We start from the raw sequence: 14,377 nt of genomic DNA on the forward strand, positions 1-14,377 counted from the left end.
ATAGTACCGCAATTTATTTTTAATTGTACCTTACTCGTTTCGATAATATTTGGAGCTCACATTACGGGCCAACTCAATATTGTGATAGAATGACGAAAAAAAACTCAACGATATTTTTAAAATTTTTATGGCTGATAATAATTGTACCTAAAATGTACCAAGCAATCAATTTATAAATTTGGCCTTTGTTATTTGGCCAAGCAATTTTCGTCGTATGCCGACGTTAAAAGACTTATAGCCGATTGCTCGGCCGAATTTTTCTGCGTTTTCGTTAGTCTGTTCGTAGCTATTTAAATTTTGCAATATTTCGATTGTTTCTTCCGTTGTTATTTGATTCAATTTCGGCGTTTTTTTCATCGCAAAAAAAGTCAAAATGCCATCGAAATGATAGACCGATGCGTCGATACATCGTTGCGAAGTTCCGCATACTAGAGTTGGAATCACACACGCGCGAACATGTCAATAACGGCATTTTTGTGCGTTCGTTCGTGCGAAATCAATATTTCGAACATTTCGTACGAATATTCGAATGTTCGAACTACATTTCGCACAAACGAACACCTTCCGAACGAACGAAAATATAGTTTCCTCGAGTCGCGATTTGTCAAAATAAGTTTGTTACCGACACAGAGCATTACATATATGTGAGCGTTTTGGCTTTGAATATATCCTCAAGGAGGAAAGTGTGGATGTGGATATAATTTGAATTTCGTGAATTTTTATTTCGAAAAATTGTATCTAAGAATGTACCAAGAAAATTATAATTGTATTTCACAGTATGAATTCGAATGGGGTTCGGACTGTCCTTTGAATACTGCCACCTAGGGGCTTAATTCAAAATTTTCAACGACTGAATTCTATAATAATATCTAAATTAACTGAATTTTTCAGCAAACGAATGAATTCCGGTGAATTCTACGGCGATTTCATTCAAATATGTGAGATATCACTATCTCTAGAATAATTTCTGCTGGCAATTACTGCAATACTTATATTTTGTGTAACAAAATTGTAAATGTTTTTTATATTTTTTTAATAAAAATTAATTTTATTTTCAATTTTGAGCGATTTTTTATCGAAAACAATCGGAAATATTGAAAAAATAATAAATTAAAAAATATTGCGGTTATCATAACCTCACTTTATTATTTTGACACATTTCATTCTATTCACACGAATTCACCGAACTCATCAATAACCACTCGATTCAAAAGTGTGAATTTACGTGAATTCCTGTGAATTTTTTTGCCGTATTAAGCCCCTAGACTGCCACTTTTCAAATGAACGAATACTTTTCCACGCAATTCACAAGTTCTGCTCATTTGTTTTGCATATACGAATGTCTCAAGGAAAATTGTCAAAAATAATAATCGAAACGTATCCCGATGTAGTTTAGAAAATTCATTTTAAAATTCATAACGATACTATCCATTTCAAGGCGTTGATTATAGTCAAATAAATTTTAAACTACAAACGCAGTGACTCGGTTTGTTCGGACGAAATAAACTAATTGTTTGGATTATCGAATTGTTTCGAATTTTCAAGAAAAACTTCCAATAAATTGTTTCAAAAAGAGTCTATTTATTTTTATTTTAAAGTCAAGCAGAACAAACAGAGGTGATTTAACGTACGTAGATTTCTATTACTCGTTTAAAGCCAATACGACTTTAACTACCCCTATTAGAAGAATTCACGCTTCGTGTACACTCGGCACATCTTCGCTACTTAGGCGAATATCAGCAGTAGAATTCACTGCGACATGGTCAAAAACATCAAGTAGTCATATGTAAATGGTTCATTCTCTTTTGTGCGAACTTTCTTTGACTGTGTATAGCTGTGATACAAACACATGCATTAGATGCACGACAGTTCGCAGTGAACTCAACGGCTGATATTCCGTAAAGCAGCGATGATGTGCCGAGTATACACGAAGCGTGAATTGTTCTAATACGCGTTACTGAAGTCGTATTGACTTTAAACGAGTATGTGTACAAAGTAAGATAGATGGAATGTTTTGAAATTTAATCCCTTCCCACTTGATGAGTGACAACAGGTGGATCAATACGAATGATGCGTTGGCCAACATTGAAATAGGCTTCATATTCAATGGTATTTGGTGTCGTATCGTAATGATAATGTCCGCCCCAATTACTCTTTGAAAAGCTATGGAAGTGCTGCAATCGCAAATCCAAATCCATGTCGTCCGATACGAATGTGCCCAAAGCAATCAATATTCCGGGCATTTCGTAAAACTTAAGCCAATTATTAACATCTTCATTGGTATGCAATGGTATTTTTGAAAAATCACGCATCACATGCTGATGGGCATTGCCATTTTTCAAAATAAAAACACCGCCGACACCTAATTTAAAAGAAACGTATTCGCATCATTCGGAATAAAAAAGAGGAAAAATACAGAGAATAAGTGAGATTTCTATTGACATACCGACGTGCTTATCGGCAAATGCTCTCTTAACCGCATTCTGACAAGCGGTAATAAAATTATCTGCTCGCAAACGTTTTTTACATTTCACATGAAGTACCTGCAAACAAATCCATTGAGTTTTCTTATTCAAATAATCAAAATTCAAATGTATGTTAAAGTGACAAACAACTTCAATCTACCTTTCCTTTCTGACCCTCTGACACGTACAAATTGGCCATAAGAGCGAATTTTGTTTCATTGTGTGGCACCTTTTGGGTGTCGCACAATTCATCGCCGGGCGTAACACGAGCAATATGAGTTTCATTCACAACGGAACCATCTTCATTGACCTTCAAATTGAATATACCCTAAAAAATAATCGTAAAAATTCATTGTCCGCAAGTTTTTTTTTTCGTTCACTATTAAATGTGATACCTCACAATTTGAGCCAATTAACGGATGCGGACCGGCGCCGGCACCACATAGATAAACATCTTTTGCGTTTGGCAAAACCTTGTGTGCAATATCAACTAAATCATAGATTTTTGTGCGATCAACAAGTGGCAATAGAAACGGTGGACCACCAACATCAACGATCGTCGCACTGCCCGACAAACCGCTCGAAGCCAAATGAAATGGTGCTGCTGTTAAATCCGGACATTCCACTTCTTCAACTGACACCTCCGCAAAGTTTTCACTTAAACCCGTTGACAGTGCTGTTATCATTGGAATAAATTTAAAATTTACAATTTGTGGCGTGAATGATAATAAATACGTTTGCACTTACCAGTTACCATTTCACTCAAACTCGGCACATACAATGGTTTCTCTTTCCATTGTAATTTTTCTACAGAAATCGCAGACATTTTTTGATTGAAACAACTGAACTACAATAAATAAACTAAAACTGTGCGTAAGGCAACCGAGTGTGTTGGATGATTTTGACGAAGTGAAATGGTACCTACAAAAATTAAAAATTTATATTGAAACGAACAAACAAATTTTCCACAGATTACACCACAAAAAAAAGATTCTATTGGTACTGTTGTTTAGAGATTAAAAACCACAGAATACTTAACCGATAATACTGGTTATCAGATTAACAGTCAAAACAAATGTAAACACAAATCGTACATACGTCAGCGGTGGCTAAGCGTTTCGTTCAAAGTGAAACGAATTTTAATTTTAATCGATGATACACCACACATACCACACACCGAACCAATACCAATATACTCAAATACGTTAAAAAGCAAAATAATAATACCTCAACACACATGAAATTGATTATTCTTGTATTCGGCTTTTGAATGGTGATAGTGGTCGAAATGAGAGATAACCTACTATCCCATGTATGCTATACTCAAACGTACGTAAATTCAATCGAAAGCAAGAGACTAAAAGAGCAAGAGAGAGAGAGAGAAAGCAAAAAACTCACAGCATCATTGCTGACTGTATTGTTTTAAGCAAAGTAAAACACTGGTAAAATCTAGGCTAAAATCATAAAAAACGCCAATATAGTATCAATGTGGCTGAGTGAAATGTGATTTTGTCTTGGTTTTGTGTTCGATGGAAATTTTGAGAGAAAAAACAAATGAACTATTTTCGTTAATTTCGAAACTATTTTCGTTAATTTTGTATGAATTTTTCTTTCTATTGCTGATTTATATTTTTTCTTCGTTTTTACGTTGAAAACACGATTGATTCAACCTTGCCTTAAATCAGTTGGATACAGTTCATGATATATTTAAATGCATGCTCGGCCGTTGTTCACCTTTTCTCCCCTAAAAGAGCAAGAGGTCTTTCATATTTGTATTAGACGTTGAGTGTTAATTGCAATGAATTCAAATGGAAAACAATGACACGATATATTTTTATCATATCAGTAACATGCATGTGATCAGTGTGATAAGCATTTATCGCCGACGGGAAATGCATTCAAATGTTTTAACACTCGATCAACAAAAATGTTGCACTTAAATTAAATAACGATTGTTTGACATGCTATCAAAGCAACCATATCGCTTACACAACTTACGACCGGTGAATGTCAAACCAAATTCATTTTATTCAATTGTTTACAATTGCTTGCGTCGAAATCGTTTCATATATCGGCCCAGGTTTCAATGGTAAATATTATTGCTTACCGACCAATGAAATTCTTTTGCGATCAATTTTTTTGGTTGGTACAGCAATTTATAAATGAATTGATATAAAAATAACGAGACAAATTTTGAAAGAAAAAAGTAAACAAATGTAAAGATAACGAATAAAAGGGGAAAAAATTCAAACTCGACTTGTTATTAATACATCGTAATCCAAAGAGAAAATTTTGTAAATTTTGTTTGCCAAGGTCAAATCGTATTTTGTCATGAAATCACCTCGGGTCACATTGAATATGATGTAATGCGTAAAAAAAATAACGATAGGCCCCGACGAGATTCGAACTCATGATCTCCTGTTTACTAGACAGGCGCTTTAACCAACTAAGCCACGGCGCCGTTGATACTTGAAATATCCAACATGCATTCATGCTCACATGGATTTTTCACTCATAATATTACCTCGCAAAAAGAATTCATTTTCACTATGTAAATGGAATTCAAAGCTATTAATATTAAAACATCTTGTATAAGCATTTTGCCTTTAATTTTGCAGAAAATTATTTTATTCATATAATTCAACTCTGTGGCAATTTGTTTAAAAATGAAAGAGGCGGTGTAATTTAGTATTGTTCAACACGATTGTCGGAAATTTCAAAATAAAATTGTGTTTCCGCAAAAATATTGCGACGGATGTGGTATCGAGACGATATTGACCAGAAGGCAGTAGGTGGATAGCTGGAAATACTTTGTGCATTACAATATTCATAAGCGGTCTGAAAATATCTCGAAATAATATTGGTTCCGGTTTTGATTCCAGCACATTTTTCCGGGTGCCTTTAGTTGAACTAATTGCAATAATTATTACAATAAGAATTATAATGTAACAAACGTTCTGTTAATATAATTAAACGTGTTGCTTCCATGCCAAACTTGTTGAGTTTTACGTTTTTAATTATTATTTCGTAAATAGATGAGTTCCGTTTGTTTCGGAAAGTGGAAAGATTTGATTGATCTGATTAAGCAGAATTTCTTTGTCAATCATCTTTATGAATAGAGAATTTATGCAACTGGCTGTACACAAAAATATTGTCGATTCTTATCTTGATAGCCGATTGCGTATTTGGCATCATGAACATTTTAAGTGAATTCGAGTCACACGAAATATATGATATTAGGTAAAAAATAACGATAGGCCCCGATGAGATTCGAACTCATGATCTCCTGTTTACTAGACAGGCGCTTTAACCAACTAAGCCACGGCGCCGTTAATATTTCAACTCCATCATATTTATTGAAGTATAAAAAATATTTACATTAGATGAAAACCATAGTTTTGACATGGAAATTTGCTTGACTTTCAGAAAATGTTGACTTTATTGGAAATTTTTAATTGACAATACGAATATATACGCAATTTTTTTATGTCCACAGTTTTTTACCAATTTTTATTTATAAAAATATTAATTCAAACTGAAAGAAAATTTAATGCGCAATAACAATAGGGCCCTCGAACACATGATCAGAAGCTATGTAAAAAAATGTGATGTGATAAAGAAGGATGCAGTGATTCGTTAATTGCTTACTTAGAGTAATGTGCTAGCCAGCATTTGCTCTAAGTAAGTCTTAGTGTCAATAGCAATTAACGAATCACTGGAAGGATGTGCATTTTTCATATAACGAGTGAGTCAGCTCATTTTTATGTTGGTACTCCTTATATTATCTCCGTGAAAACGTACTATTGATAAAAATCATAAAATTGCATTAAGTTTGGGAATTGTTCATTTTCTCAATGAAAAAGAAAAAGCAGGTGAAAGTCTGTGTAAAAAAAAAAATTGCGATAAGCACCGGCAGTGCGTCGTACATGAGGATGAACATCGAACGTTTAGCTCAAAATATCATCGCATTCCCATTCTAAATTTAGTATCTCCATTCAGCACACTTTTTTACGTCAAACATATATATTTGTAACATAATAATAAACTGAATATATTTGATGTCGCATTTGGTCACTTTCCAAATTTATAAAAAAAAATAGACTAAAAAAATGATATCAAGTATGAAAGTTAAACTTTATTGAAGAAAAAAAATTCAGTTTTATTTCGAAAGTAGAAGTATTATTCATTTATTTGCACTGTTGAAATGTTTGTTGCTTACAGGAAAGTGCCGATGTCTCATTAAAAACCTCATTTTTTCAACAAAAATTATGATAGAATTTTACATTTATTTGCTACGCTGCATCAATATGTACCCATAGCTTGCTTTCGGATTTACATAGTTCACCTTCCATGTTGGTTTATGTGATTGCTTTAACTCTTGACTAATCTCAATCAATTTAGATTTGTAATTGTCATACTGAAATTTGTCAACAGGCACCAACCTTATTATATTCAAATGTTTCTTTCTACCAAAGCTTTCTAATGTTTCCTTAAGATTCATGATAAATGGGAAATATGTAATGAATGCATTAATTTCAATCAATTTTTCAATATTTGATGCAATCACATTCAGTGTTTCCAGCTTCTTGAAACTGTTTATGAAATTAATTATGCGAGAATCATCGTAATTTCCTTTCAAGTTGATGCTTTTTAATTTTGGCATATTAAATGGATGCTTTTCAAACACGTGATTCAGGAAGTCGGTACCATCAATATGGATTTCAAGTGTTTGCACAGTTTTCATGTGTACTTCGATCGAGCGAAGAATATCTATTTTATCGTTCAATACGAGTCCAAGCGTAGACAACTGCTTATTTTTCGCAAAAATATGTTCAAGCTCATTTATTTGATACGACTCGAAATCAATCTTCAATTTTAATTCTTTCAATTTCTTGACATTTGTCATGCAATTTATACTAGAATTTATATTAATTTGCATAACTGAGTGAGACATAAAAAATCGATTGTAATAAAAATTCAAAGATGCAAGATTTGGAAATATCAAAAATTGAAACCTTCATGAACAAGTTTTCTCACATTTGGAAACTGAACTCTTTCTCCTCCGTTCTACAATTCATCCAAAACTGCCAAAAACGAATCAGTGGCGACTATGTGAAGGTCTGTAAATTTTTTTGCATACTTTTTGACAATATTTTCATTTATCTGATGGCGTTTGTATTTGTCAATTTTAATCTTCTTGATAAGGTCACCAAAGTTCTTAAAAAGTGATAGTATTCTTTTGCCACCGTAGATATTGAGATAAATGTTATCTCCTCGATGTCTTTGATCGACTTCTCTTATTTCTTCGTCGTCCCAATTCATTGGAATGATCTGAATTATACGATCTTCAAGTATGTTCTTGACAGCACCTAACGATCTCTGGCGGTCTTTTGCTGCTTTTTCCGTTGCACTGAAACCGGTCCTGAATAGGATTTCTTCATATACATTGTTTGGAAGATTTTTAAGATTTATACTGGTCGATGCCTCTTCTGACCCACCTGCACCTTCACATTGGCTTATCTGAATTCGTTTGTTTTTGAAATAAATTGGTTACAGTGAATTCAATGGCGCAAAAAAATGAAATGAAAAAAGATACTCACAAATCCTTCAAAGAAGATTAAAGCCAATGCCAATCCGTACAAAAACTTCATTGCGTCGTAATTTAAGAAAAAAACAAAAACCAACTAACTATTTTCAACGACAATTCAAGCGACAAGATGATTCAACTGATGGTTTTTGGGATTTGCGCAATGTGGCAACACACGTTGACTTTTATTCTATTTTTGATCTATTTATTACAAAAAACGTATGTATGACTGAAGAATGTTATTCATCTCATTTTGAAAAAATGTCAGGGCCTGACACGCGATATTCGTCTGACGTTATCATAAAATACCTATTCAATTTGATCAACATTAGATCGTATTATGGAAAATTATTCAAGTCCGTATTGTGGAAATGTTTCAAAATAATTCAAATAGTTTTTAAATATGTTTAAATACACCTTTACAATAACTTGTCCTTACTTATAAACCGGTCGTTTTAATACCTTAAAAATGTGAAGTTTTTGTACACCTAAAGTGCAAAAAATAATTGGGTTCGAATGTTTGGAGGTACACAATTTTCATTATCGAAAAATTTCCTGTGGTTTACACCAGTGTTCGCAACTTCAACCGAGTTCGGTATTGTTCGGATGCTTGGTGAAATTCCCACAAAAATAAAAGAAATATTTTTTTCACTTCAATCGATTCGATTGATTTTTTCTTGTTGTTAAAATATGGCCGGCTGTACTGAACATTCGTACGCTTTACACTGCTGTAAGAAACTTTGAAACCATTCCATTCTTAAGAGAAAATATTACATTTGGAACCAAAAAAGTCAATAATTTAATAGTGCTCTTTAAAAAAAGTTTACACATTTTTTTATGCAAAATTGGTCAATTTTTAAACATATTTCCAATTTTAACAAATATTGAAACGTTAAATTGGGTAACTTTGATTTCAATATGATAAAGTAAATCATTTTATTCAATTCTACATAGAAAAACGACAAATTCAAACGATTTTCGACTTTCGCTGCATATAATTTTCATACAGATGAATTTTAAAAAAGTCTCTCGAAATCTATTTTGAAGCTTATTTATCAAACGATTCTCAGCGTGAATCAGTTAAAGTCGCCAAACATGTTTAAACTTGCAAATGTTTTCGAAGATTGACCAATTTTCAATACATGAGGGATGGTGTGGGTGATCGAGATTCACATTTTGACTCTTCATAGCCTTCTCCGTTTGGAATTGTCTTCTCATCAAGTTGATGACATCAACGCAATTAACATTCTGAAATTATAATACTGGTAAATGTTACAAAATTGACTTGGTCTTCCATGTTCGTTTAAACAAACAATTAATTGTGTCAACAAAGCTGCTGATAAATTCCCGTGTTCAGCCGAAAGTCTGCTTTTGTTCATTGCAGTGGCGTACCTACGGGGGGTTTGAGGATAAAACCCTCCCATTGAGAATCAGCTTACACTAGATAAATTTGAATAATAGGAAGAAAGATGTAAAAAATTCACGCTTCGCTCGCAAACCTAACTTTTCCTTGTACCTTAGTTCAGTATTTTATTTCTTTCTTTCTCCACGATTGAAATAAATTTAACTTACAATTTAAATTATTTTAAACACTCTTTATACCAGAGCATGAATATGTCACTGACGAAGAGCGCGCTTGCTGGGAGCCGCTCCTAGCTATGAATGTGTTAGTGTGACGAACGTTGTTTGTATTAGTGTGTGCTGTATATCAATACCATAGGTTCTGACATAGTTCGCATAGGTCGCATTGACCCTCCCCTAGCGTCTGAGGCCCCCCTAGAATTTTGAGAATATACTCGATTTTCACAAGGAATAAAATCATTCCATTTTACTAGAGATTTTCATAATTTGAAAAATATTACATTTTGCTAGGATTTTTGGGTTTTTCAGAGCGGGGCCCCCCGTCGATTTTCGGACGTGACTCTCTCCTAAATTTACTATTGTCAGAACCTATTATCAATACGCACTCAGGAGCGGCTCCTGACAAGTACACCACGCTCTTCTGAGGCGCTGCGCTCGCTAAGCAGGCGCGTTCTTCACAAATGCGATTTCATACTCTGCTTTATACCCAAAATTTATCTACAAGCCAAATAAATATATTGCTTATCAAATTTGCTCAACTATTGGAATTATCTTGATAATATTTTGTAACCACGAGAATGAAGTAATAATAAATGTCCAATCATATGTAATTCTTCAAAACTTTAAGTCAAATAGTTCAGTAAAATGTATAACCATCTATTAGAGAAGGCCTTGGCCACAATCAGTCATTCACTCATTTAAAAAAAAAACGAATAAACAAGGCACTTCATCATTTAAAAAATTACGATTTTGGTCTTCTTACCATTGTAAATAGTTTTCAGTAAGATAGTGTCTATATTTTTTGTTCGACTTAATTTTATAGCTTTTATTGGGCTGAAGTTTGAATGTGAGTAGGATGATATAAACTTTTGAGTCATTTTTTGAAGACTTTAAACATTTTTGCTTTTCAATTTTCTCAAAAATGAATACACTAGATAGAATAGCCTTTTGGATATAATTCTCTTTCGATTTGCTAGGGATTTTGACGAAAAAAAAATTAAAACCCCCCTTAAGCTGACCTCTAAGTACGCCGCTGGTTCATTGTATCATGTACGCTATACTATGGCCCATATCATGCGATAGATTTAATGTCTATAAATGTTTGCATCTAAATTTAGGCTGCACAGACATGGGTTGATTCATTGTCAACCAATTTATTGATGTGAAAAGTTGCATTTAAAATTGGTATGAAAATCAAAATGGATTTCACCAAATGTATGCATTTCTTTCTTCGCAAGCATAATGGTAATTCAATTAAAATGGAATTGTACGCTTATGATGGATTTATTTTAATTTTGCATTCGTCGAAAGCACATATTTCTATACATACAATTGGCCATCGTGTGTATTGTGGCGGCATTTGTGTGCGTGTGTGTGTTATACACTTGAATAATCCATAGCGCTTTAACATTTCAAAGCGATTCGTAGTCATTACAAAATGCATTTGAACAGTTTGTTGTAGTATGTGTCTTCTTGGCTTGAAAATTAAATTATCACATGCCAGTAGTTGCAGTGATGTGTGAAAGAGAGCAACAGACCGACATATTTTTGACGGCGGAAAAAAAATAAATGTGTGTCAATGTGCTTACTGTCCGTTTTTTTTTTTGTAATCGACATCAAAGTACATTGTGCACATTTCACTGTGTCCTCGATGAATTTGAAGGAAAACAACAAAATATGCTTCTAGTCTTAATTGTTTCTTTGCATGGCGACTGTATTAGCATGTTCCGAACCAGATATAAATTGTATGTGTTTTTTGTGGAAGTGTTTGTTTGTCATGTCGTTGCACGTGCTATGAATATAAGGCTTTCGAAGCTGCCACAAAGCTCAATTAACATCGAATTTAATTCGGATTCAAAATAGCATGCATGTATAAGCACTGGCCTGAGCTAACTGGTGCGTTGGTGCTATTGATATTTGCTGTTCATTAACAGCTGATGAAAGTGTAAAGCCCGCAGGGACATCGTTCGCTAAAATGAGTGCGCGCCGATTAGATAATCATTGATTCGAGGCTTTCATTGGTAAACAATATAGGTTCCGGATTATCTTTAAAAATTCTAACGCTGGCGATCCAAGGGGCAAACAAAAAAAGCTTCTAGTTTTGGGAGGAAGCTCAATTCCGAAAATTTCAAATATGTAGAGGGGTACGAATTTGGCTCAATTAATCCGTAGCCAACCGAAAAAAATGTCCTGTCGCCAAAAACCCTAGAAATTTTAAAGAATTAATACTCAGAGATTTTCCACAATTTTTAAAAGGATCATTTCAAATCCGTTCTCCAGGAGTACTTTGCTCTAACCAGAAGTTATGCGATACCCCACCACAGCTATCAAAAACAGCAACTGACCGGTTAGCTCGAGTTCAGGTCTGTTAAGCACCGAATTTCGACTTCATTGTGCATAAAAGTATAATCAAGCAATTTAAAAAAAAAAATATTTTGCGCAGGAAACCAATAAAAAAACATTTGAATTTATTTACAGAACAATGGCAAATTGAACGATAAAATGATCTTCTTTATTTAAAATGAGATTCAATTTATAAAATTTTATTTATTTGAGTGTTTAAATTAAAAAAAAAAATTATCGCGGTTTGAGTAATATCAAAAGTGCATCGAATCAAAATGTGTTGCCAGACATTCACTTGATAATGTGACAGGAAAAAGAGATTTACTCATTTGTCTTTGACGGTCGGGCAAACTTTTTGGCCAAACAACAACAACAAATCCGACTACTGAGCAGTTGCACAAGAAAAACATTCAGTTATTAGAAGGCAAGCTGTGTGAGTTGTAGGTAGTTGCACACACGGCATGGCCTGGCGCACGTGTGTAATGTATATTTTCCAGTAAATGTTGCCTGAGTTCTAACACGCATACAATAAGGGGCATACTTGTGCAATTCGCAACGACACACAATTTCCATCCATCTATCCAACCGACGAACAAACGAAACGAAGCAAACCAGTCGAATATTATGATATGTGTATTGTGTGTGCTTCTAGCGTGCGCTCTTTCGTTCACACCGATTTCACTTGTCTCCACTTAAATTTGTGTATTGTATACATACACACACCGAAAAAATAAAATAAGTGGCAACAGCATAAAACCTGGAAACCATCGTGAGCAATAGCAACAGCAAACGAAAAAAATATGGGATGCTTTTGACTGCTTGAATGCTCGATTTTACACCATCGTATATTCAGTCTATGTTTGGCATTGCTACACACAATATCGATATCACATGCACACCACCACCAAAACATCATATCTCATCGCGTTTTGTTTCGATGTACGCAAAACACAAGCAACCGACACCAATCAAAACGAATAAAAAAAACGGTAAAGAACGGATTCAACGAAACAACGATAAAGAAAAAAAACGACAATACAACTTTGTTGAACATAGCGCGTGATCGACACAAAATACGGCCACCGAGATATCTAATGGATATACGACGACGAAAAGACAGGAAAAAAAATAGAAAATCTGAAAGAAACAACAAATAGTACAGAAATCCATTGTCTTATCGAAGAACATCAGTTGTTGTTTACGCGATATTCAACACGCATAGATAGGGAGAAGGAAAAAAGTACACGAACCAATTGGTATCGCCAATACACGAATTTAAACTGTTCCAATTCCTTTTGTGTTGTCGTTTTTTCACCCACTTTTCAATAATTGCAATTGTTGATTCATTCAACAGAGAACAGTGTGAATATAAAATGATATAGATACATAGCAAAAAAAAAGAAGATGGAAATAAAAAACAACCACATTTGAAACAAAAAAAAAAAACAACCAACAGACCTATATATTATGATACGAATTGCAACGGACATTTTTATTTTGCTTTCATTCGATTCGTTCGAATGAAAAAAAAAATCGTAATGAAATAGTGTGCATGAGTGTGTATGTGATAATAATCAATGTTTTGCCGATTGAAAACAATTTCAATGCGATTATTTGTTTTGTTTGTGTTGTTTATGCTATTGTTATTTGATTTGTGGGAAAAGTGATTTGTAACCGGCATTCTAGTTCCATTTTCAGTTGAATTCCACGCGAAACGAAAGAAGTTAAAAGGAATAACAAATGATTGATAAACAAGATTGATGTGCACGAAAAAGATTGCGAACGAGAACGAGATGAACATATTACATTGTGTGAATCGTTAGCGAACATTATAAATTGTTGCATCGTGCATTTCAATTTATATCAACTTTGCAATCCCGTGTGGAAAAATGGTGACTGCACTTCAATCAATTTATTGATTTTGAACGAAAAATAGTCGACTTAAGTGTCAACTCAGTTGTTATCGATCAATTAAAATAACTAAATGTGTCTATTATTTTTTCGCACACACCTAGTGTCCAAAGGGAAAGTATATTTGTAGATAATTTGCCAAAAACACTCAATTTTTTACACACGGGAATTGAACCAAAGCACGCGTGTAACAATTTATTGTTTATATCATTTTTTTTAGCACAACATGAAACGTAGAGCTATTGGTTTTTCTTTTCGCTCAATTTGCTCAAGTCATTTCTTCCTGTTTGTTTCCTTTTTCTTCGCCAAAGTTTATCACTGCATTGTAATTAATTGCAATACATTGTTTACCAACCAGTAAAAGTGTCAAGTGCATCGAAACCGTGTCTATATCATGTATACTTTCGTTAAGTTTCGCTGTAAACGAGCGCGAAACTTTATTATCCCATTTGAAACATTATGATATATCGTAAAAATCGCTGCATTTAAT

General features: G+C 33.7%; 2 protein-coding genes and 2 non-coding genes across 5 annotated transcripts; all 4 read right to left on the bottom strand.

Annotated features, from left to right (window-relative positions):
- Nucleotides 1–1,561: 1,561 nt before the first annotated feature.
- Nucleotides 1,562–3,598, bottom strand: LOC116352061 (ester hydrolase C11orf54 homolog). Of its 2 annotated transcripts, none has more exons than XM_031784336.1 (6): nucleotides 3,564–3,598; nucleotides 3,213–3,386; nucleotides 2,861–3,141; nucleotides 2,626–2,793; nucleotides 2,447–2,543; nucleotides 1,562–2,362 (listed from the first exon to the last, which is right to left on the bottom strand). In XM_031784336.1, exons 2-6 carry the CDS (start codon nucleotides 3,289–3,291, stop codon nucleotides 2,022–2,024), a joined length of 966 nt encoding a protein of 321 aa, XP_031640196.1. In that variant the 5' UTR covers nucleotides 3,292–3,386; nucleotides 3,564–3,598; the 3' UTR covers nucleotides 1,562–2,021. The 2 variants fall into 2 exon arrangements, with proteins under 2 accessions (XP_031640196.1, XP_031640187.1); XM_031784327.1 differs by having other exon boundaries at nucleotides 3,505–3,584.
- Nucleotides 3,599–4,852: 1,254 nt separating this feature from the next.
- Trnat-agu lies at nucleotides 4,853–4,926 on the bottom strand. The gene has a single exon. It is a non-coding gene; the product is annotated as a tRNA-Thr (tRNA).
- Nucleotides 4,927–5,720: 794 nt separating this feature from the next.
- Nucleotides 5,721–5,794, bottom strand: Trnat-agu. Its single transcript has one exon. It is a non-coding gene; the product is annotated as a tRNA-Thr (tRNA).
- A 956-nt stretch (nucleotides 5,795–6,750) lies between these two features.
- Nucleotides 6,751–8,230, bottom strand: LOC116337587. Its single transcript, XM_031762269.1, has 4 exons — nucleotides 8,066–8,230; nucleotides 7,606–7,985; nucleotides 6,908–7,057; nucleotides 6,751–6,847 (listed from the first exon to the last, which is right to left on the bottom strand). Exons 1-4 carry the CDS (start codon nucleotides 8,114–8,116, stop codon nucleotides 6,751–6,753), a joined length of 678 nt encoding a protein of 225 aa, XP_031618129.1. The 5' UTR covers nucleotides 8,117–8,230.
- Between the last annotated feature and the right edge of the window lie 6,147 nt (nucleotides 8,231–14,377).

This window comes from Contarinia nasturtii, unplaced genomic scaffold (genome assembly GCF_009176525.2).
Source record: "Contarinia nasturtii isolate CC-2019 unplaced genomic scaffold, AAFC_CNas_1.1 Cnas_scaffold_78, whole genome shotgun sequence".
In the NCBI taxonomy this organism is placed as follows: Eukaryota; Metazoa; Arthropoda; class Insecta; order Diptera; family Cecidomyiidae; genus Contarinia; species Contarinia nasturtii.